Genomic DNA, 25,847 nt, shown 5'->3' on the forward strand with positions numbered 1-25,847 from the left:
ACACTGTGTAAAGTAATTAGTCCTGCACTGACAATCTGCCATGAGATGTTATGACAGGTGTCATGTCACGTCTATGACAAGACCTAGAGCGCAGGTCGGAGGTTAACAAACACATGCTGCTCACTTTGGCTCCACACTCGACATTCCTGTACTCTACCTAATGTGTGTGTGTGTCCAGTGTAAAAGCTGGTTCTGAAAGTATCCGTATGTGCTGTGACCCAGCCTGCTGATGTCAGGAGGAGAGGCAGGGCCACATGCCAGACACCACACCAGAGGGAATAGCCCTTTAATGAGAAAATGACTCACGCCACAGCCTCGTCTCCACCTGAAACACATTTAATCCGGCCCGAAAACACAAGTGGACTCATCGGTTCTCCATACCAGCTGATGGTGGCTGCTCAACATAAATAAGCAGTCAGTCCTTACAAATTGCCCCAACAAAGTAGTAGTAGTGCGAAATTGCAATCAGATGATACAGCCGCGCTATGTAAATAACAATGGCATGACAGAGCGGCCAGGAGCTCATCAAATCCATGACAGCTCCCATCAATCTATCAACGTTCTGGCACTGATTGTCCTGATTGGAGATCGGTTTCCATCCCCACAGCAGAATCCTTTTCCCACCTGGTGTCTGGCGCTGCCTTGACAGCCGTCCAGAACGCTCAGGGGAGTGAATGTATGACGGAGGCTTGACAGGATGGGTCAACACACACACACACACACACACACACCAAACACACTAATACTTTTTGGATTTGGCACCGGTTTTTAGTGTTTGGCAGAACATGTAATCCGCTTGCAACATCTGCCAGAGTTCCACTCCTAAACAACTTCATATTAATGAATAAATAATACAAGTTTTTCTGAAGCTTGTGCATTAGAGGATGATAGATGACAGATAAAAAATTGGAAAGTGGTCCACACAATAGAGACACTCATCTGCATGTTATCACACTGAACTCAGGGCTACACAGGTTCACTATAAAAATGCAGTTACTAAAAATGTTATCAGTAACATAATCCAAGTATCACAATATTAAAGGGGGCACTATGTAGTTTCAGAGAAGAAATTCACTCTCACAATTTAATATTTACAATATAAATGAGGTAATAATACAAACTATTTTTCCATAAGTGAATAAACAAGCTGTTCTCAGAGGAAAATAAGGTCCCCAGAACACTGTTTGAAGCTAGGAAGGTGGCAGGGTCCGCCACATATAAACAAAGTAAAACAGTATGAAATTGTGTTGTCCTTTAAGATCAGCTTGTTGACTCAGTTTATTCAGTCATGAAAACAAAGAGAGTTTGTTTGTCTAGGCCTAAAAAAAAAAATCAATCAATGAAGAAAAAAACTACATAATGCACCTTTAAAGTAATGTAACTTGATTCCCTCAATAGCAAACATATGGAATAAAGATTAGAGAAAATAAAAATCATTAAAATGACTGATATTTAATCTTAATAAAGAATTATGTGTATTCTGTAAGAATGTGCACACGTGCATGCTTACAGACTTGTATACCTGTAATATAATTACATCTTTTTTCTGTAACTTCACTGGAATAAAGTATCCTCTTTTTGTATCCTGGTTATGTAATCCCATTACATGTATCCCATTACTCCCCAAGCCTGGGGCTGCATAAGGCTGACATAAGGTGGCCACATGGCTCTGCCTCTACATGTCAAACAAACACACTGTCTAGATTGAATCTGATTCCACATCAGATCCAATCTAGACACAACATTATATTTACAAACCTGTAATCCCTGGGAACCGCTCAACAATTGGCCGTCGCTTTAACAAATGCCATCTGCAGCACAACACTGCAATTTAGTGTCATTCAACATTGAACTTGGAGAGTAGCAGCACAGAATGCCATCAGAGCTTGTTCGCTAATCTGTGGCAAAGATCTGAAGCGCTCCTCAGTTACGTCAGCCTCCTCTGGAAGCAAGACAACACTTGCATTCATTTGAAACCTGCAATATCCTGACTAATTCAGACATATTACATTTTATATGACTGTAAAGAGGGGGAAACCCCTCCTTTGAAGGCATAAATGAAGATCTGGTTGCAAATGTTCTGCACACCCAGTCGCTCCTCATTACTCGCATTTTGCTTGGCACCGGCATGAATTACTCTTTCCACTTAGCTCACTGGGTAAATGTGTGGGAAAAACTGATTGACAATTCAGGTAAACAGGAGAATTTAAAGGTCTAATACCTGAATAAATAAACACATCAAAAGTTTTTTTATGTAGTGTTGGCGAAGAAATTCAAACTCCAAATTTTAATATTTAAAGTATTAATGAGGTAATAATACAAACTCAGAACTATTTATCTTTTCCCAAACTGAATAAACAAGCTGTTCCCAGACGAAAATAAGATCCTCAGAACACTGTTTGAACTAGAAAGGTGGCAGGGTCCGCCACATATAAACAAAGTAAAGTGTGTTGTTCTTTAAGGTCAGTTTGTTTATTCAGTTTATTCAGCCATGAAAACAATGAGAGTCAATGAAGATCTTTCCCTTCTGATTCAAATTTCTTCCCCAAAATTACATAGTACTCCTTTAATACCTGAAAACATATTTTTTTTAATAAACACATCAAAAAAGTGTTCAATGTACATTTGTTTTTATGACTCATCTTTCAGTCGTAATCAGTTTGCTGCTGCTGTATGGAGCCAAGGAGTTGAGCATCTGTGACTAAGCCTCTAAAGAGATGAATGGTGCAAAAGGCAGGTAATTAAAACTTTTTTTTCTTTTTAAATAAAATACACATTTTCTTTGAGTCAGTGATAAAGAAAGCTTGGCTGAATGTTCACCACATGGCCTTGGTTTCCAGATAACAGATAACAAGTCAAATCAGGTTTGAAAACTCTTTCCCAAACGCTCCACCTGTTCCAAGGTCTTAACCGTAACAAATGGAGGGCAGTGGGTGTCAAACAGGAACTCAGTCACAAAGCAAGGCCACACACACGTGCATAAGTGCGCACACACACACACACACACACACCGACCTCTGGAGGAGCGGAAGTGTTTGCTGGGCGCAGTGAAGCCTCGGGTCCCGTGCACGTTGACTGCAGCCACTCTGAACTGGTACCATCTGCTGGCTCTGATGTCGGCCAGTTGGACGCGCTCCTCTGCAGTCTGAGGGACAGATGGGGGGGAGAGCACACCGCAGGGGTCAGAGTTCGAGCGGGGTCAGAGCCCCGTGTGAGTTTGCTGCCACATCAGTCATCTGTGTGTTTCTCTTTGCCAAACTTTCAAAGACACTGCGACTGTGAGGAATGTGCAACCGCGTGCAACAGTCTGTCAGCGCGGTGCAGCACTTTCACAGCTGCAGCATGTGGCACGCTGGGACATGTGGAGCTGTGACACAAATCCCACACGTCTGATCAAAAGAATACCAGCATTTGATGAGATCTAAAGACAAAACCTTCATCGAGTGTGTGCAGGATTCCTACCTGTGCCACAGTCTGCCACTCTGTGGCATCATCCTCGCTGGGGTGGATGCCATAATTCCAGCGGCGCTGCACCACATAGAGGACGGGCTCCACGGAAATGTTGAACTTGGACGACCAGCGGATCTCCAGCTGACCCGACGGCTGCTCCAAAAACACCAGCTCTTTCCTCGGCTTCAGCGGGACTCCTAAAAGTACATGCAAGGAAGACGATTGCGTGACAGGAGTTAATATCATCACTGTAGGTGAACTTCCAACATGAAATGTGTTGGGTTTTTTTTTTACTTTCTGGGGTGGAAAGTGAAATGACACCATCAGAGTTGGACAGATACAGATTTAAAAGCGAGACATGACCTCACTGCAATAGATTTAATACATGCTGCGGGTCAACAGCATCATCTTTCTCCTGTGACAGATTGTGATATTTCCTGGCCGGGGTGGTGTGTTTGAGTTGCTGCGCTTCTTAGTGATGATACACACCGTTTACATCAAGGTATGTGAGATGGCGCGCGGAACATCTTTCACTCCCTCAGTGTAAACATACACACATACATTTAAATCTCATCCGGATCATTGCGCTTCACATTCAGCCCTTTCAGACAAAGTCGACGCAGCCATGTGCAATAAATTAGAGATTTATTAAGTGCAGGACCGGGCCAAATGCTCAGCCAAGTCAGACCGACTCTCTCAAGTGGATTTATTGCAGTGGAGACGTAGTGAGTTGTTGATTGAGCGTCGGGCATAGTGATAATGAGATGGAGATTGGAAAAGCAAGTTTGGAAGTACAGGAGAAGGCTGAATACATCCCACAGTTCTCAATAAATCACACAGCACTCCAGACCATCATTTCGGACCTCTGCCGCTGCCGAGCGGCCCAACACTGCTCCGCATTTATCAACAGCATCAACGCACGCTCAAGGCTATTGCGCTGCGTGTCGGTAAACAACATAATCAAGACTGTGTTTTGCATGCAGAGCGCCTGATCTACTTATATCTCTATTCAGTCCTCATCCAGGGTATGTAAAAGTGATTGATTGATGCATATAAAACCTCCGGAAGATGGAGGAGGGTCCTTGAGCCACATGCATATGGAGTCGGTACTTTGTTTGGTGCCGCTGATAACAGCTTTCTGCACACTAACAGCTGGGGGTCATTGTGCTGCGGTTTCACAGCTCCACAGTCGAGCTCGTGTGCGCCTGTGTGCGTGCGTGCGTGCGTGTCACATTTCCTGCGCAATAACAAACACCAAGGTAACCGCAGCATTCCTCAGCTCCTCTCCGTCTTAGCTCATCTTCCCACAAAGTCGCACGAGGCACTCCTGCAAAGCCCAAAAACCACACACATGCACACAACCCCTCTCTTCCGCAATATGTAGGAGGGCGGCGAATGCACTTTCTCTCAGCTCCGCTCGTTCCAAAGATAACTTTCAGGGTCAGGTTCGGTCCAAGAATCACACAGTGTTTCATTTTTCAATGGCCGCACGCTTACTCCAAAGCATGATGTAACTGCTGCTGCGGAGGCTTGATCAAGAGCACGGTGTCCATTCATGTGTTAATCACGCCAACGATTACACTCGCAGGAATATAATTGTCAATACTCACGCACATACTGTCATAATGGCTGCTCTAATTACAAGGGGGGCTGAGGAGGAAAACACTGCAAACGCTGCCTGTAGCACAAGGGCTTACCGTAAATCGGAGGATGGCTCTCATTTAATTCGTTGTCAATCTGACATCTACATTTTTCACATGTTGTTTGATTTAACCACCCAACAACTCCTTTCCCTGGTGCTCTCACAGCATGCTGTTGAACTGTGTCTGGATTTGATCAGAAAAAACACACAACAAGTCGGATTGGTGCTATTTCTTTAAGTGAATAGAGAAAAAGATATGAAAGTGAAACTGTTTTTATGCCTAAACAAACCGAATTAACAAACTGACCTTAAAGGACAACACAATTTCAAACTGTTTGACTTTGTTTATATTTGGCGGACCCTTTCCAGCTTCAAACAGTGTTCTGGGGACCTTTTTTTCCTCTGAGAACAGCTTGTTTATTCAGTTATGGAAAAAATAAATATTTGTGAGGTTGTATTATTACCTCATTAATATTGTAAATATTAAAATAAAGCAATCTGAATAAAGCAATTTTATCTGAGGCACACCCCCACCAATACACAATGGATGATGGGCCACAAGGTCAGGCTCTATTGATCAAAATAGGAATAAGAACAAGAATAAGAATAAGAATAAGAAGAATAAGAAGTCTTGCTCCAGATCAAAAGCCCAGTGGGGGTCCAGTGTCTCCTCAGTTTTCCTCTCTCAGGGACAAACACATGGACTGGGGACCCTAACCTGAACACACACATCTGAGAATGATCTCACTGAGGGGAAACGCTCCATTTCTCCCCGCTTGTGTTTGCTAATGGCTTCCAGCATCATAGCTCATCACGGCAAAGACTACACACTCGTGCACACATAGAAACAATTACGCTCTTCAACCCATGAGCGCCTCATTAGACCTTTAACACAGAGGAGGACCAGGACGGGAATTCCATCCCAACTTTCACCAAAACGCTCGGTGTGATTCAGTGTAAACGCAGCGCCGACGGTGCTCGGTGTTCGGACTGAATCATCGGGCGGTGCCGCTCGATTCGAAGGTCTCGCAGCGCGCTGTATGCCTTTCATTGACAGGGTGACTGTATTGAAATTTTCAAGGTTACGCCTGCTTTCATCTTTCCTTCCGATTAACGTGCTGTTCACCTTTTGTGCGTGACATCCACCATGAAGTCCCTGGGGATTTTTTCCAAATCAAATATAAACACTAGCAAGCTCTTGTGTGTGCAGGAGCTCTAACTCTGAATCACATGCTGCTGCTTCTTTCAGCTAAACACAATAAAACACACTCACTGCAGTGTGATTCAAAGCAGCTACAGCCTATCACTGCCGCAGTTCAAAGCTTGATTTAGACTCATCCACCACTGGTCTCACTTCAACATCTCCCCAATGTTATGGCCTCGGGCTGCCAGCAATTGTGTGCTGATAGTGTATATAATGTAGTTCCAGCTCCCATCTCCGAGTTCAGAGGCTCTTGGTTGTCTCACAAAACGACTCAGCACCCGGGTCGCCTTGGGCAGCGCTATTAAACCATTTTACTGGAGCAAAGATTCTTGGGTACATCTGTGTCTGCAAAACCCTCAAGCTTATCCAGCAAATTCGAGACCAAAGATTTGTTCCAATCTACAACAGAGACGGCGTGAGGGATGTGTGGGTGCAGTACAATACACAGAGACGAAATGAAGATTCATGGTTTCTAAAGCAAGTTCAAAAATGGTCCGAGATAATCTGCAATTTGCGTCATTGCGATTTACAATTAATGTTTGACAGAGAGGGATTAATTGGTTCAACACTATTTATGAAAATTATGCAAACTGCGACAGTTTAATCACATTAAGAACAAGATGTTTGCACTGGAGCATTACCAGACTGATGAAACGTCATTCACTGAACAGGATAAATAGAGAGGGAGGGAGTGATGAACCGTGTTAATTTGGTCAATCTCGGAGCAATAATTAAATAACGAGATGAGACGCTGAGTGAACGCACAATTAAACAACTTTATCAGAGCAAACAGTCCAACGTTGAGACACTAAGTGCATCCCTTCTTCCTCCAGTTAATAAGTTGTGACTTCGCATCATAATCTATCAACGCGTTTTAATTTAAACCTGCAGTAGCTGTTTTTTTGTTGCCACTTGGGGGCAACGGACAAGTTGAGGGCACAACGTTAACGCATCATCTTGTAAAGGGTAACTTCACCAATTTTTCACATTGAAGTGTGTTTACAGTTCTTTGTGGAGTACGACTTCATATGTGGGGGAAAAGAGCAGTATAAAGCCTTTTGTTGCTGCAGAGGAAGCTGCATGTAATCTGATAAATTGAATTGTGGGTAATGTGGGCCCCAGGTTTTGAAAACAGTCCAGTCAGTTATCCTTTGTCCTTTGTAACTAGGGCTGGGCGGTATGGACTTTAAATAACATCATGGTGTGTTTAGGCGGCATCCCGATAAACGATATACTGTATATCGCGATATTTTGAAATGTCCTCAAAGGCACTTCACAAATGCTAGGATAAGGTGTCAAATCACAGTATTTTGATAAAAAACCTTGATATTAATATTGTGACAATATTGCAGGGATGACTATTGGTACAAAAATATGAACACAAACAGATTTTTGATCAGTAATATGGATAGGAAGGGTATGGATGTGCAAGGGTCTATTTTAACCCAAACTATGTTCTCTCAACCTAATATTTGTATAATAATATAATATTATAATATAATAATATTATAACCATAATATTTGTGTTGCCTGAACCTAACCAAACCACTGACAGAAAAACAAAAAGAAACAGACAATAATAGGTAAACTTACTGCACTATAAGATAATATGTTCCAATCAGGATATAAACCCTGGTCTCTTGAGTGAGAGTCGTGTACTGAAAAGTGGAGTTTGTCTCTTTCTTGTACATTGAGATGATGGTCCTGGAGCAACATTAATTATAATGTGCTAGGAACAACAACAACACGCCGATGCAATACAGTAACAAGGATCAGTGGGTTTATATTCTGAATTACTTCTCCATATGGTAGTTTTCATTGTTTGTGGTGGAGTCTGCGTTTCCACACTGGAAGTTATAACCCTCAAGATTTACAAGCAGCCATACCCTGTTTTTGATACTATTTGTGGTGAGAATCTTTTCAGGAAGAGTCAGCCAATGAGTTTATATTCTGAAATTACCTCACTATATAGTAGTTAGTAGTTTTCATTGCTTCATTCCCACATTGGACTCAAACTGCCTTCTCAAGGGATTCGCATAAAACAATGCATCTATGAAATCCGTCTTTCCTGTTTTTAATTTCATCTCGCTGATAACGGCCTCTCTGTTCACCCTTTCCTCTCCTACTGGTGTACCTTCACATTAAAAGCATTCAACTGGCAAAACACGGGAGGCTTTTATTGTGAGGCAGTCACAGGAAATGGACAACAATGGACATTTTGTTTTGCGTCTCTGGACGGCAGATCAATTTTAACTGTTGCAGGGAGTAATGATACACCGAGGAGCAGCCAAACTGAGCTCTTGGATGAGAAAGTTGCAGGCGATGGGCTGCAAACCTCAAACTCAACGAGGTAACCAACTTCGTCTGCAATGCCCTGCAGCTCTATGGGAAACTAGAACGATGACCGGTTGCACTGTAAACAGATACTCCAGTTTCTTTTTTGTTGTATTTCTGATAAAGTTGCTGGTCAAGAAATCAACCAGGACAAAAATCCCATTTGCATAATTTACATTCACACAAAAATGCTGCAAGTTACTCCTTCAGTGTTACCTTTGTAGAGGTTCTTAGGCAGCTGGCAGGTGTGGCCACAGCCGTTGGAGCAGCACTTCTTCACAGACGAACACTCTCCATCCTCCTCACAGCTCTCCACGCAGGCTGCTGCAAAGCCGCTGGCCTTCTCCGGGGCAGGACAGTCGCCTTGCTTCACTCCCTCTACTGACTTCAGGAACTCGCAGCTCGTCAGACACTCATAATGCTTCTTGGGAAAGAGGGGCTAAGGAGTAGGAGAAGGAGGAGGAGAGGGAAAAATATATGTCAGATTACTTTTTAAGACTAACCTGCCTGGCTGCGAACTGGCAGTTCTGTGAGCTAACAGGGATTGTCCTGTTTACATTTCAGCTTATGACTCACAGGAGCAGCGTCTACATTAAACAGCTTTGATTCAGCCTCACAGAGTGCAGAAAGAGTTACTTCACACTCCTCTCAAACTTTCCTCTTACTGAATTTTCCCACTAAGCATGAATAAAAAAAAAATGCTCGAACACTCGTGTCTGAGGCAACCACGGTATTTGCGGTAGTGACATACCTCGCATAAATCCTGGCACTGGTTTTCCTTCAGGTCCCAGGATTCCTTGCAGGGCTCCAGGCACTGTGAAAAGGAGAAGGGTGTCAGTTCTTCAAAGAGCAAGCCACATCAAAGAGTCACCGCTGTGGAGATGGTGCTGGCTGCCTGACAGGCACCTCACTCAGCCACATCCCGCGCCCGTTCACGGCAACCGGTCACACCTCTTTTTGTCACAGAAGCCCGGCATACCTTCAAAGAATATAAACAGTCTTCTTTCTACAAAAGCAAACACGGGGCAGAGGGGTTGTCCGTAATGAGTAGACCGACACACCCTGTGTGCGCTGTGTCTAGAAATCTACAGATGCTTGGAAGTACCCTGGCGGATTCCATCTTCATGCCTCAACACCATGTTGTCTACGCCTCATTCTTATACTGTCGCCTCTCCTGCTCATGTCTGGGCCTGATACGCGCTGGCACCAAACTTCCCCATCGTCTGAACAGAGAGCACTTAATAAATGATACACTTGATTTAATGTTCTTGGGATTCCCTTTTTTTTAAAACACGTGGAACAAATTTAGTGAATGCTTGGCATGGGCATCGGCAAGTCGTTTTGCCAAACATAACGGGATGATAAAATTTTAAATGAGAGTTTACCAATCCTCCTGCTTTTAAATGCTATACCCTGAGTGAATCTAATTGAATAAAAGCAAACGGAATATAACACAAAAGCTCATGCGTGTCCAACAGAATCAGGCAGATGCTGCCGCAGGGACGGGAAGGCGCTCAGATGGGGACCGAGAGAAGCTCAGGTCTTATATGCTCCTGGTGCTGGCCGCCGAGCGCTGGTGTGAAAGAGAAGAGTAAGCTCAGTCAAACAGTCAAACGGCTGCCAGGCTGCTTCTGTGCTGCACTGGGGAGCAGCCCAAACCACACCAACCAGAGACCTGCCAAAGTCACTCATTCAACTCCATTTAATTTAGACTCCTGCACCGGCTACAGTAATGTCTGGGATGAGGCACAGCAGCACATTTTCAACACATTCTTCATCTGGGACAGTCCAGTATGTTCAGTGAGTGGGAGAGGGAGATATGATAGAACAGATATGGAGATCTGCCATCAGCGGAGGTCCACTTTTAGCCCGGATAAGAGGCTCCTGAAAAAAGATCATCAGTGCAATATGTGGTGTTACGTAAGGTGGAGTGGATAAATGAGGGCGCCTACAGTAGAGAGTGTGTTCAACACCAAGTTGATGTAAGAAATTTCACATCTGAGTCAGGGGGCCGGGGTTGTATTTACGACTTTAATTCGCTCATTAGCCGACTCTGTCATTATTATGCCATTGCCAGTGAAAAGTTTATTTGCTTTTTATGGAGTGCGGTGGACGGGCGCATGATGAAACATAAACCTTGCTTCTGGAGGAACGCGCTGCAATCAGGACCGTGCACACGCCTGCCAGCGCTCGATTACAACCGGGCCCTCTCTGCTGTGCCCAGCCTCGTCTCGGGCAAACCGAGAAGCCCTGTGTGGACAGTGTGTTGAGTGTTAAATAGCTCGCTCCAGAGGGCGGGAAGAGCGAGGGTATTTTCTTAATTACTTCATAGCAATATGGATATCTCTGCAGTGATGATATAAAACATAACGTGCCAAAGGGGGAAATCGGAGACTTCGGAAGGAGAGCACGCAGTTATGACAGCTGAGAGCTGCAAAAGAAACTAATGTGGTTTCTACACGGCTGATCAGGTGAAACCGCTGCAACACCTCAGAGATTTAAGAAGACATATGAGCTCAATTGCACCGTCCAGACAGTCTGTGCAGTTTTATCATCATCTGCTATTAATAATACGCTGACCTTATGTCATTTATTCTGTTCTCGATTGTGTCCTCTGAGAGTGCAGCCCGCGGCGAAGACGAGCAGTAGCAAGCAACCTCAGCATCCTCACACAAGCCAGGCGCTGGAACAATGAGGTGTTGAGGCGATGGCTGTGTGCGCCTACACCAGTGTCTAAAGGACATGCAGCCAGTAGACGCACATGTTAAAGCCCCCCAAATCCCTTCTACAAATCACTGAACATACACACATAAGCCGGGGGGATCAAGCTCATTTTACTCATTGAAAGATCTTGTGTGCACCGGCTGAATGCATTCCACGGGCTTTTCTTGAGGACGAATCTCCTTCTGGTTCAACACGATCACAACTATGCAAGTGAAAATAGAATCATCGTTACCTCAAGATGCTCGGGCTTGCGTGCCAAGCAGCATGAATTAACACAGCACATTGCGTACCAAGGATATTGCAACACACATCAGAATGCTGGCTGTGTGTTTCGTGTTGTCTCACCCCCCCACCAGTCCCAGTTTTTCTGTTTTTTTCCTCCTCAGGGCAAAAGTTCCCAACTAAGAAAAACTGCTGAATTCTTCTAAGGAAGTTGCATTTTAAAATTCTTTGATTTCTGCTGAATGGGCTGGTATCTTGTAAACTCTTCACAAAGATAAGCGTTTGTGTGGAGGCAGTGAGAGCTCTCTGCAGGTGTGCTGAAAACTGACAATCTGTCAGCGACTCTCGGCGGCCACACCCACAACCTGACATTTAAGTAGGGAAGAGGAGGACCGACGACAGATGTCTTGCCAAAGCAAATAGGATGGCTGTATATAATTACAAAGGTGCTCTCATCAATCAAGTCCCTGATTCCTATTTACACAGTTTGGTGCTCAATCTAAACCATGGCACCAACGCCGCCAAAAGCATGCTTGGGAGAGTGCCACCACATATCTTCTGTAAGCTGTTGTGCAACTTTTGTCGAGGGGGGTGGTCGTAGTTTCCACCCATGCAGATACACACCCTCTTCCTCCTGAAACATGTACTTTCGAAATCGAAAAAGATATATTGCATTGGTCGTTGCAAGTAGGGCTGCATTTGATTATTTTCATTACCATTTAGTCTATAAAAAGAAGCAAATGTGAAAAATGCTCCAATTCCCAGAGCACAAAGTGACATCTTCAAATCGCTTCTTTGGTCCAACCAACAGTCCAAAACTCAACTCTTGGTGACAAGAAAAAAACATAAATGACAAAGAAAAGGAACATAATGTTATTGAAGAAGCTGGAAACCGCAAATGTTTGACATTTTTGCTTGAAAAATGTTTTGCCCTGTGCAGCTTGACCGCTCCAGCGGCCGTACTTTTGGATCTGGGAGAATGTGATGTGTTTAAATGATTAATCGAGAGAATAATCAACAGATTAATCGATCATGAAACTAATGCCATTCTATTCCTGGGATCACATCAGGAGATATCCATGGTCTCACAGTTGGTGTTACCGGGTCCCTTCGAGGCTTGAAAGCCCTCAAACATTTGCACATCTTGCGCCGTTGATAGCTATGCTAGTGTTTGACTTTTCTGAGATCTAATCTGGGAAAACACACCATGGAACTGGAGTGGAGAACATAATTGAGCTGGACAAAGTGTATCTGCTGGGTTTGGGTGCCAATGTCTGGGTCTCCCTCGAGCAAATCTCTCCAGCTGGCAACGCAGCCACCATCTGTTTGAATGGGAACGCATGTCATTATCCTATGTGATGTTAACATATTCCTGGACAAATTTCACCTAAAAAGACACCAATGGTTTTACTCTGAGAGGTAAACAAGAGCCCTGGGTTGTTTCAATGGACTTGAGCTGTTAGTCCGAACAAAAGCATTTGAGCGGCTGATTTCCCCTTTGTCCTCTTATCTTCCTACCCAACAGTGACACATTCTGCATGGTTAAGTAGGAACATCCATGGCGCTCTTTCACTCCCAATTTCACGCTGTAATAAAACGCAGCGGTTGTTACTCTGGGGGACCCTGAAAGGCATTCTGTGGGGCCGATGAGAGAGTCAGGCTGAATGGCAGCCAACGCCACAGCCCATCTTCACTTTGTCATGGCTGGGACGAGGCAGGGGGTGAGACGGGGGGGGGGAGGAGAGGGAAAGGGAGAGCGATGGGGGGTTGGTTGCTGTGCACTGAACTGCCTTTCTCCATCATGGGGGCATCTCCACACATCGTTAAAAAATGGCCCGAGTGAGTGAACGGCTGAAATAACATAAGCAAAAAGTGCATACATAAAATGTCACAGCAGTGTTTTGTTTTAGTTAATGAAGCATGAGCTGCTACCAGTCGAGACTGCCCCGGGCTTAACAATACACGCTGTATACAAAACATACAAAATAAAAGACGGGCTATAATTCATAATCATGCAGCTGACATTTTGCCACAACATATTTGTACAATCGCGGGGTGATGAGTGAGACAGCTCCGACTGATCTTGTTATTTTGTAAATTAAATTCAGCAGACACACACCTACACAGCTCCCACTCCTGTATCTTTTCTCTCAAAAGCTCGGGGATGACATCTGGGAGCCGCGCGCATCGATCCCAGCGGTCAGTGGAAAGCCTGAGTGGTGCCAACAGATATTTACAAGGTGCCTTTGCCGCCCCTTGGGATGGAGCAGCGGCGCTCTGCTTCCCTGGGAGACTCCGATATGGAGGAATCTTTGTTGTTGATCATACACGTCGTAAATCTCACCCCCAATCTCATTGAGTTATGGCTATTTTCTGCTGCCCTCGCGCTTTTCACACTCCCGATGACCAGACTCAATTATTCCGGCAGCTCTCAGCCCCCCGCTCATATCTATCGACCCATCCAGGAGCAGGTCGGCGGGGCCTCTGCTCCCTCCTCTATTGAAACAGGCACTTACTCCACGTACTCACTCACTTCTCACTCTATTTCACTTTTATTTGGCTGTCGCCTCCGCTCGACTTGCCCAGTTTCTCCTCAGTTCTTATCTGCCTTTCGTTCTCCCTCACTCTCAAACCATGTCCGCTCTAATCCAGATAAATTTTGAAACTCATCTTTTCTCTCTGGTTCGGCCTTCCATCTGCCCTAAGCCAGCGTGATCATACTAAAATGGATGTTTTCCAAAAGTCTCTCCAGAGCAGATAGATCTGAGAGCACCAGGCTCAAGAATGAGCTTTTTATCATGTGATATATCTTTCGCAAACACGGCCAATGCACTTTCACTTGCCAGCAACGATACAAGGCCATGTTTCTGTAGCCTCCAACTTCTTTTTGTGATCTTTTTTTGTGTGTTTTCCCAGCCTATAGCCAACCACACAGTACAGGTGATGTCACTGACACATGTTTTGCGTCTGCTGTAAGACAATTGCACAAGAAGACAAGTCATTTAATGAAATATGCCAATCACAGACTGTAGAACAGGTTCTCGAGGGACATGTAAGATGTGAGAGACATTTCGCAGCCTGGAGTTTACTGTTGCAATCTTGGCAGCCGAGGGATCCAGAAATTCACATTGGTCGAAGTGGATGAAGGGTTGAGCTGAGATGGGACATGGAAGCCACAGCACAACCATGGCTGACTGCGAGCAAGCAGTCACACCCCGCATACCTTTGACATTTCATCAAAGAACTTTTTCTTTTTCTTTTGATGCAGGCGATAATCTTTTATGCCAATGATGGCTGGGAGAGTTTCATACCCTTTTGAAGCACTTTAACAAGCCAGTTTCCCAACACTGTCTGTGCAGAAAACACCCACTGCCCAAAATGAGCACAGCTTTTATAGGTAATCCTGAACAGCACAAATAATTCAAGATTAATACTGAACACATCACAAAAATATGTCAGTGACCACACCTGCGTTACTTAATTGGCCACTCTGAGACACTTAACATCTGTCGTTTTCATTATTTATTAATCATTAATCAGCCCGATATCACCCAATATCAGGCCCCTATCTGAATGAATGGGGAGAAAGCCATAACTTAATTTTGATGGTCACCAGGCCCATAAAAACTGCATGTACAGTATCACCTGTCGAATCTGATAAAAAGAACTTATAAAGTTTGGCAACTTTGCCCCAAAATAAGGTTTAAAACACTTTTTTTTCAGGGTTTCAGGGCACCAACTTAAATATCCGATATTTGAATAACCTGAAGTCTTGGTAATCCTGTGCCTTAGCGTGGTATCCTCCTCCTCCAGGCTTATTAGAAGTCTGTTTTCAGCCACACACTAAAAGAAAATTGTTGCCATTTAAGACAAAGAAATACTCCATTTGAGGAGAATGTTTGACACTTTTGCTTTAAATGACAGAATTGACTAATTACTTAATCGACTAATAGAGAAGTCACGCCCCCTGTGGTGGACCACCATGGGACCTTATTTCAGAAAAAATATATATGGTAGTGAATGGATAAAGATAAATATTTGTTTTATTCTGTCTGATTTGTGCCATGAATTACACTTACGATGTGTGTAGAAATATAACACTGTGACAGTATGTAATTAGAAGGACTACACAGCCAACAGTTGCATTAGTGACGTCATCTTGTTTAATGTTCATCAAAAGCCATAAACAAAACCTTGTAGAGCCAGTCCTGTATATTAGCAGCTCACAGAACTGACAAACTCTGCTTTCAAATGACTGAAGTTGTCAATATGGCCAGATTTATTATTTATTGATTTTCACCGTTTTCAATACTGTTTCTGAACCGAGACGACAGCCATGTTGGTGTTGGCGATGTATGATGAGCGAGACGATGTAGTTCAGTGAGCTAGATATTTACTATCTTTACAACAAACTGTAAAATTATTGGGATGCATATCTTTTGAACTGACAAATATCATATGTGTAATTCATGGCACAATTCAAACGGGATCAAAATTCTGTTTGTCTCTCGAAGGGACAGGACCTCGCCTCTCTTTTCTTACAGCTGTAGGCTGTGTGTGTGTCACAACAGCTTATGTTCGATCCCATTTCTTTCCGAATTAATGGTGGTTTTCAAACAATGGAATGGTGCACCAAAACCACAGACATAAAAGAGGAGGAAAAATACAAGATTTTCCTGTTTTTCCAATTATTTTTGGCATTTCAGTGTGAATGGATTTAGAAAATCCAAAGATGGATGAAAAACTTGAGACATGCGGACAACACTTTCAGATTTACCCGTGACACAGTCAGTCACCCTCAGCGCTTAGTGGAATACCACAGTGAGGACTATTACTCTTGATGATTTCTCTGTTCTCTTCCCCATTCTCATTCAAACTCAGCTTTATTTACATTCAAAGTTAAAGTCTATTTTTGGACACAATAATTGAGTAGCATGCCTTAAAATCTTTGTCCTTTCCTTCCAGATGATGCCCACAGAGTCTATGATTACAGATTAGCCAGGCTGAAACATATTTCATCAAGTGCATGAGCCGTGATCTCAATGAGTGTAAAATCATATGCTAGCAAGGCTTTCCAGTACGTCTCTGACGTGCCATTAAGTTTCAAAGGTCTGTAAAAAATCCAGCAAATAAATCAGGAAGAAGATATCCCCGTCCTGAGCTGTTATATAGTCTAGACGCACCATTTCCTCAACCTTATGTGACCTTATAGAGCATTAAGGTCCATGAGATATTGTGTATTTAATTTCTGCGCTGCTGTAAATCAGCACAGGTGTGTGTTGAGCAGACAGTGGCGTGGATCAGGTAGAACAAAAAAGATTAACGGCGTGCCGACTTGAGATGTGAGTCTGCAACTCTATACGCAGCGTGCTCACATGAGCGCTCATAAATATGAGATGAGGTGTTCCAACAAGAAGAAGGATGCTTATCTAAACACTTATCTGGAAGGGAAAACGGTTGAAATTTTTATTAAGGAATTGTATTAGAGCTGTTGGAAAGATCCCCAGTCGTGTCGATGATATACTTGCAACTTAAACTTACAGTACAAAGGCTGTGTGAGTCAATGAAAGTGCAGTTAAATATTCATACAAAGTTTGGGTTTTGTATTTACATATTTCAGGGGGATGCACAGATAAAATTATACCGCAGTGGTTGCTGTGGGGTTTTCTATTCCGCAGTTATATAAGCCTCTGCAAACTAACAGCAAACCTGCAAGGCTCGCAGTGTCAGATGAGGATTCAGAGCAAGGAAAGACAACAATTACAGCATGTAGGTGCTCATGCGCTTAGGTGTACAGGAACCGGGTATAATGTACAGTGTGTGTGGAGCAAATTGGTGGCTGTCTGCTCTCCTCTTGTCTCCACAAACTTTATGAAAATTGGGCATTAAGTGCAGTCAAGCCTATCGTCCCTGCATCTGTTTATCACTTCTGTCACAGCCGCTCTGAGGAAGGACAAGCTGTCTGCAGCGATACCCTGCAGCAACCGAGAAATACTAAGAACTGCCAACGTGGATTTTTAGAAATTATCGTCTAAAAATGGAATGACATACAGAGCTGCCACAGGCTTGCACTATTTGCAATATCAAGGCAACTCATATAACCATGCAGGGCTCCAGACTAACTCTTTCCACTGGTAGCACTGGTGCTCCCTCAGTACTTTTACTCAAACACTGTACTTAAGTACAACTCCAAGGAATTCTTACTTTACTTGAGTATTTATATTTTATTTTCATTTTCTGCTACTTTATACTTCCACTCCTCTACATTTGAAGGCAGATGCTGTACCTTTTACTCCACTACATTTATTTGATAACTTTAGTTACTAGTTACTCTGCAGACAGCATGCAAAGTAACTAGCCATAGCAGTGCATTTTTTAATTCGTAACGCCAACGCAAATAAAGTCAAGCAACACCAGGTATACAGTTTATACCTACCGGTAACATATATTAATTTACTTGTACTTTTGATACTTGAGTACATTGATTGTCAGAAGAGTACTTTTAATACTTAAGGACATATCATATCATAGACTTTTACTCAAGTACTATTCATATGGGTAACTTTCATTATTACCAAAGTAATATTTTAACAGGATATCTTTACTTTTACTCAATTATAACTTGTGGATACTTTTTACAACACTGATGCAGTGCAACACATTCAAGGGCAGTGCTCAAGTGGACAAGAGAGAGGAAGCATGCGAAGTGACACAAAAACGTTATCATCGGCTCTCACAGTGAGAGCAACAAACTGATGTGCAGCAACAATAACCACGTACGTATTGACAAAGTGTTAGATGACTGATTGAGAAATGTTTGTTGTTGTTTTCTTTTTTTGATTCTTCTTTTTACTGCTGTGGCAGCCAAGGCAGACGTCACCAATGGAGGATGATGATGAGACGGAAAAAAACAATGATGAGGGACAAGTTCCCAGTGTTCCCAATTATAACATTTTGTTGCACTGTCTCCAAAAAATGGTTCCAAAATGCCACTAAATGATCGCAGTCTGGAGCCTTGTTATGATAACTAGGCTAATGAATTCAGACAAAGACTGACACAGTCTTCTTCAAATTACTCCTACACGACTAACAACACATTTTCCAAAATCTCCAAGTGTTTTACAGCCCTGAGAAAGACGTATGCTGCAACTGTTGCCAGTCTCATAACTCTTTCACATTTACAACCAACTAAAACACTGTACTCTTCCAGCTCCGGTGGGGTGAACTGAAATGTATACGGTTCAAGACTTTCTATTTTGTTTCTCGGAGACGGTGAGTAACCTAGCAGGTGGTGTCACAGACATTCTTTGAGCATCACTTTAATTATTGATTAAAATGCAGTTGAAGGCCCAGACAACAAAGAGCTGAAAAGGAATAGCTTGGCAGAAAGTGAGAAGAAAAAAGAGGAGGAGCAGGAGGGGCAGTGCATGAATTATACATTTAGCCCCCAATCAGAGGTGCCTGCCTTATTTATGAGTATAAAGCCCACACAGCTTAAGCCAGAATTTGTGCTTTGTCTGCTGTGGAATGCAATAGCAGTGCACTTAATACTTAATGACTCTGAAGTTTCACCCAGACACCACACACACACACACACACACACACACACACACACACACACACACACACACACACACACACACTGCGAGGCCTCCTTCTCTTACAGGTCCTCTGCCATCTCATGTTGTTATGTTCTGCAAGAGTCAGGAAATACAGTGGCTGTAACCAGAGCCTCAGTTATCACCTACCTCTGGGCTCGGTTTACATTTCATGACAATTAGACTCAACAGGATGTATCCATCATGTGGGGTCAGATTGGTGATAAAGAGGCCGGCTGTGACGTGGCATGGGAAAGCGAAAACCCTCTCAGAAAACCATGCCCGGCGCATGATTTACTGTATTTACTCCCACACCATCACGCTGAATAATGTTACGACGGAGCGGAGTTGAAAGCGTGATCGCCTGATAAAGCACTTCCACTCATTCAACCTGTCCGTTCGGTTGATTTACAGCGGCGGTAATGAACTCGCACTATCCGTACGCAGGAGATGAAAAGTGCATTTCTGTCACGGCGACGTCGGTCACTGCAGATTGAGGAGATTGTAAACAAGATAGAAGGACGTCCCGGCGGTGACCACTCAAGCCGTCTCAATCCCTCCTCGCCCCAAATGCAACAAGACCTGGAGATTCTGTGTCAATGTAGGCCAACAACATGTAAAACACGCCACGCCGTTAAGGGGAGTAAAGCCGTCCTAATCCCATGCTGCAGTCACATTCCAGCACTATCTCCATTTGTTTATTTGAGCCTCAGAAACACTTGAAATGCACTAATCCTACTTGCCCTCTCCAGCCTCCATCAACACTTCCTAACACCAGTGGTTCTTTCCAGTGTCTTTGAATTGTAGCACATACACATTGAGACTGGAGCTGCAATAATTGATAATTACCCGTCAACTATAAGTATTTTCTGGTTTCTTTACTCCCCTAAGACAGTAAACTAAATATGCTCTGTTTGTGGACAAAGCGACTGGTCATTTGAAAGCGAGAATGGCGGCTCCTCAAGAGGTTAGCGTCGATACTGCTATAGCACTTTGGTAAAACAATGGTTTACCCTCCGCTGGTGGTTGCATTCCAGCAGATGGTTCTGTGTAGGAGATTTCATCGACAATTAAAATAATAATTAGTTGCAGCTACGAAGGTGAATGATTAATCATTCATTGATTAATTGCTATTAAGATTTTAACCAATTAAAAAGCTATTAACTGACAGCCAGACGTTGGCACAAATACATTAAAAAGCATCTTGTTATGACAGTCCTCTTAAAGGACTCCTTATAACTGTGGCAAGGGTCATAACCCCTTTGGCACATAGATCAATATTCTGAATTGGAAACAGGCACAAGCTCCAGCATTGACCTTGTTGATAAACGATGTTATATAGAGGCTCGGCAGTAAACATCCTCCCAACTCTCTGCTACTGCAACTAGGTTAAGTGAGATGTCATTAATTACCAAGGAAAGCAGCCCGGTACCTTGTACAATTATACTGTATATCGTTCCTGTTTCTGTGTTGTCTGTGCACGTAAACTAAAAATATCTTGTTACAAATTACAAATGCCTGCTAATTGAACATGTGAAAAGAAAACACAAAATACTGGTATTAGAAGTAATTTGTAATTTAAAAAAATACATAAAAAACATTCTATCCAAACTGATGTTACATTTTAGCAATTTCGTCATCTCAATATGGGTTAGATTTGGTTGGGCCAGTTGCTGAACAGCAACCGACTGGAGTTATGCAACTGAAATGAAGTCATCAGTCAGTAACCTGATGTTTACTTTATCTGTTCTTTTAACTCCTAATGTAGCTGACTCTGATTTTGCATAAGACAAAGATCACGCCAGTAGATAACTCCCTCACCCCTAACCTCAAGAAATTGCTTAAAATGTGCATCCCTAGTTGAGGCCCTAATTGAGACGTAACGTGCAGCCCAAATAAAAGTGGCATTACACATTCTAATTGCTTGAAGTGATGATTGAATTCTCTTTTATGTTTTTCTAAAGCTGAGAACAAAGACTTTACAAAAAGCAGGCAGATCTTGGCGAGCTGAGAAGGAATTTTGGATTTCTGTTGATGTAGGAAACAAACAAAATAACCAAAGAAGGCGGTTTTCTTCATCTCTGATACAAGCTCTGGATGTCTCAAGTATAAATTGCTCCACTGGAGTTGTCATCTTCAAGTCAAAGGTGAAGAGAGCTGTCGATCACCAAGTCTTTGACACACATTCTGCATCTCTGTCGTCCTGAAACTGTCACACACAATCTTCGGGATTTATCGGCAGGATGCAGCAGCTTTGAGGATAAATTGATAAGCCCACATCTGCTAAGTACATCAGCTTTAAGATTCTTACATTCTAATCTTCCCTTTCGTCTATGTGACTGTCTGCACGATTACTCTGGTGATGCCACATGAACGCAGACCGTGGACAAAGCCACAGAATCTTTTCTTGCTTCAGCACCTCTCAACACGTGAGATCGGGAGGGAAACGGCCAGCACAGCCAACATAAAAAGGTGTGCTCTCGTCTATGATATTCAGCCAATCCATCCTCAGAATGAGCACAAACACTTTGACGACAGCAGATTGTCTCAGTGTGACTGGTCATTATTGCTAAAAGAGGATTTCACAGCAGCTTTGATTACATTAATCCTTCATGAGAATAAAATCCCTCCTGACAGGGAGAACATGTGAAATCGGGCTATCTGTGAACGCTTGATTATCCCAGAAAAATAAATGGCTACTCTTTAAAAGGCCGCCGTGCTCTGCGGGATCAATAAAAACACAGGCTGGTATGAGACGGTGAGTGTACTTCTTCCTGGAGGGTTTCTTGGAGTGTTCATCACTCGCATATTGAACAGACAGCAGCTTCAGACTGCTGAGGAAGTCTAAACTGCAGTTCCACAGCCTCGTCTCCTGTGGCCATGTCTTTGGGTTTTTTTGTTGTTTTTTTTTTGCTGTGGGGGCTTTTCATTCTCTGCCACCCACCATGTGAATAATGAGCTCCACAGATAGCAGCCAATGAAGCGACCCCCCCTTTAGCCAATGAAACTTAACAACCATGTCCAGATCAGGTCCTTCCTGCTGGGACTGACCAGCCCTGCTTCACACTCCTCCGCCACCCACACGCTAACACTCACACTGCCTCGAACTAGATAGAAGAGCCCAAGAGGAAAGGCTTCAGAGAAACCGCACCGATGATCTCAGAAGTCTTACACATATATGTGAAATTAGAGAATCAATTAAACCAGCAAGGAGTGTTTTCTCCCATTTTACACTCTGCTTAGCAGCCACACTGGCAGGCAATCCAGACGAGCTGCCCGCATGACAGATTGATTTCTAGCTCACTTTGAAGGTGTTGGGGCTGGTAATGTGTCCAACACAAGGAGGTGAGAGCAGCGTCTGGCCTCAACATGACCAAAAGGTGCTTTGAAGTCTGTCTAAGCACCTAACAATCCCGGCCATGCCCGGCCGTAAACCCACCACAAGCAGCACCCACTTCATCACATCTTTTCAGAGCGCCTCAGAATATACTACCTACCGCCAAAGAAGAGACGGCCACACAAAAGACCTGCAATGACACACCCGCCTCGAAGCTTCAAGCGAAAGTGAGATTTGTCCGCCGCGCTTCTGATTTAACTTTATAGCTTCAACTGACCCTTAAAAATCAACTAATGGGAAGTTCGACCGTTTTATTTCAGCGTGAGAAAACGTGGGGGTTGGTAGGAGAGCGCGGGGGGGTTGACAGTGGGGCTTTTGAATGACACATAGTAGCATTCCTGTGATTGTTATTCAGGCAAACGGCTCCAAAGCTTTAAACATGTGAAGACGAGGGCGCGTGTAATCCTAAAGAGCAAACACTTCTTATTCTTGCGCTGGTATGTGCGGCTCGGGGTGTGATTGGTGAGGAAAAGAGCGCTCCGAAAGAGCCATCAGGGACGTGTGAGACGTCCGTGAAAGAAGATGTGCACGACTCATTGCCATCAAATGGTGACCAGACAAGGTTGCTTTCTAAAGGCGCTCCCTGTGGAAATAAATAAAGGGCAGGGACGTGGCTGGTGTAGAGAAATGTGAGGCCGAGTCAACCCTGCTGAAAGATTATTAAAAGTGCACTATGTAGCTTTGGGGAAGGAATTTTAATCAGAAGAGAAAGATCTTCATAAACAAACAACACAGTTTCATACTGTTTTACTTGTTTATATGTGGCGGACCCTGCCACCTCTCTAGCTTCAAACAGTGTTCTGGGGACCTTATTTTCCCCTGAGAACAGCTTGTTTATTCAGTTATGGAAAAAATAAATAATTCTGAGTTTGTATTATTACCTCATTAATATTGTAAATATTAAAATTTTGAGTTTTAATTTCATCTCCAAAACTACATAGCACCCCTTCCACCACCCATCTAATTCACTGAGAGTTTCAATGGAAGTTCAGGATATTCAGCGTGTTTACAAGAAAAATATTACACTTTCATCCTCAGGAGCTGTAAATGATGGACACGTCCCAATGACTCACCACAGGGCAAACTTATCCAGGCATAATGCACATGTCCTTTCCTCTCTTCCCTTCCCTGAGAGGAGTTTGATTAATGAAGCGCACTGCTTTGTTGCACAGCGGCATTTAGCTGCCTTAAGTCAATCCTAGCATTTGATTTTGGAGCCTGGATCACACCCATGGGGGAAAGCAATCCCTGCTAATATCAGCCGTGCTCTGAATGAGGAAAAGCTTCTTGGCTGCCTCTGCGCACGCACAAAATCTATTTTCTTTGCACCAACAGAAAAAAAAAGAAACACCCTGGAGTTTTTCAAACTTTCAGGGAACACGTCCAAACTTCTCAAGTCAGGGGAGCTCTAACAGTAGGGAGACAAAATGACAATGGCCTCATAGAAAATGCCGCCGCCGCTGCTGCTGCTTGTGTCTGCTCTCCTGGCGTCTCCCCCATGCTGAATGGAGTTTGTCTGCTGGTCCAGCGTTATGGCATGATAATGACTCCCCGGCTCTCCAAATGCCACCTCGCTGTGCACTGAAGAGAGGGGGCAAGCAGGTTAATTACCATGACAATGGGGACGCTGAGAGCGGGGGCTAACTCCGGACACCGCATACGAGATGACCGGGATGACTTTCTCATCAAACGGGAGGCATTGATTTCCTAAAACGAGGACAGATGGACGGGGTCACAGCATCTTTGTCTGATTATTAGGCAGTCCTTCCTTGCATTTTCTTCACAGGCGGGGAGCCCTCTGTTACTCTTTAACAGAGCTCTGGGTGGACAAGCCTTCTGCCCTAACGCACTCCCCGGGAGCCACTGCCTTTGTCTCTCTGTTTGAGTGTGTGCTGTTCATGAAGTGAAGAGGCTAATCAGTGGCTGTAGAGCTATTCACAGGGAACCACTGTACAGCATGGGCCCATTTGGTACAATTGTTAGAGCGGCCACAATAGCCCCATGTTTTGACAGGCTGCACACAGGCCCTGAGTGTGCACTCGAGTCATTGACGTGGATGTGAAGTGTGGTAATGTTTGCTACCAAAATATTGACTTCTGGCCACAAATTAAACCTCAGCGCCGTGCCCTGGCCGGCGTCCTGAATGGCTGAACAAAAAACCGAGGATACAATTAAATTAATTAAATTCAGAGAGCCCTTGAAACTACTCGACGCACCAGAGTGGCAGAGCAAACCCGGTAACACAGCAGTAACACAAGCACATCATTATTTTTAGAGGGCTTACATCAAATCCAGTCTCATTTATTTACAACCTACAAGTAGGATCAAGAAGTGCTAACTGACATGCTTGTTACAGCAAGGAGAACAAGAAGTCCATTAAAAAGTTTTTGGGGCATTTTCAGACTTTCAGCAATGTTAGCTGGTTGATTATGAAAACAGTCTGCTGTGCCGGGACTCACAGCCAGCAGAAGGCTTTTTTCAAACGTGAAACTCTGCCGAGTGACTGGGGAGCGACCGGTGCCAAGAACCGATGTTGGCCATCACAGTGGAAAGGAGAGAAACAAGTTTCACAGCATTATGGTGAAAACAACGGAGACCTGCCTTCTTAAGTGAATAAAACATGGGCTTTAAAGGGATAGTTCACACAAAAATGAAAAATGCCAATTTCTCCTCTTACCTGCTGTGCTTATTATCGATTTATTTTGTTTTGGTGTGAGATGGTGAGTTCTGAAGATATCAACCATTAGGGCTGGGTATCATAAAAATTCTATACCGCTACAGAAACTGATACCTTGACTTCAATACCGGCTCCTGAACAGTACTTTTTTCAATACCAATTTTATGAAATCCATTTAAAACAAATATTACATTACACGTACACGTTGTGAGCCCGGTCTCTGGGTGTAACCTATTAGATCTTGTCACAACAAGCATGCCGCATGCTTATTGGCTCACTGACGCTGATGAGATGAACTCTCTAGGTATTGAAATTTGGTACCGAATGAAAAGACATTTTTCCAAACGCGACAGTATCGGATCAATTCGGTCGGTGCCATAAAAGTATTGCGGTTCGATACCCAGCCCTATCAACTGTAGAGGTGTCTGCCTTTTCTACAATATAATGGAACTAGACGCCACTCGGCTTGTGGTGCTCAAACTACACCCACCAACTGTATCACCAGGCAGAAGGAAACTTTATCTGCTCATGGACGAAAGGCTAGCTACCTAAGCTAACTAACATTTGAACTAAGCCAAGGAGGATGTCATTTATGTTAA

General features: G+C 43.6%; 1 protein-coding gene across 1 annotated transcript in view; it reads right to left on the minus strand.

Moving 5' to 3' along the window:
* LOC141002555 (anosmin-1) overlaps nt 1-25,847 on the minus strand; it is a 49,071-nt gene that overhangs the window by 14,301 nt on the left and 8,923 nt on the right. The window contains exons 3-6 of the mRNA XM_073473908.1: nt 9,382-9,444; nt 8,847-9,069; nt 3,463-3,647; nt 3,016-3,145 (exon numbers count right to left, since the gene is read on the minus strand). Coding sequence (XP_073330009.1) covers nt 3,016-3,145; nt 3,463-3,647; nt 8,847-9,069; nt 9,382-9,444 — 601 coding nt within the window. The remainder of the gene's footprint in view (nt 1-3,015; nt 3,146-3,462; nt 3,648-8,846; nt 9,070-9,381; nt 9,445-25,847) is intronic.

The sequence above is a fragment of the Pagrus major genome, chromosome 9 (genome assembly GCF_040436345.1).
Source record: "Pagrus major chromosome 9, Pma_NU_1.0".
Taxonomy (NCBI): Eukaryota; Metazoa; Chordata; class Actinopteri; order Spariformes; family Sparidae; genus Pagrus; species Pagrus major.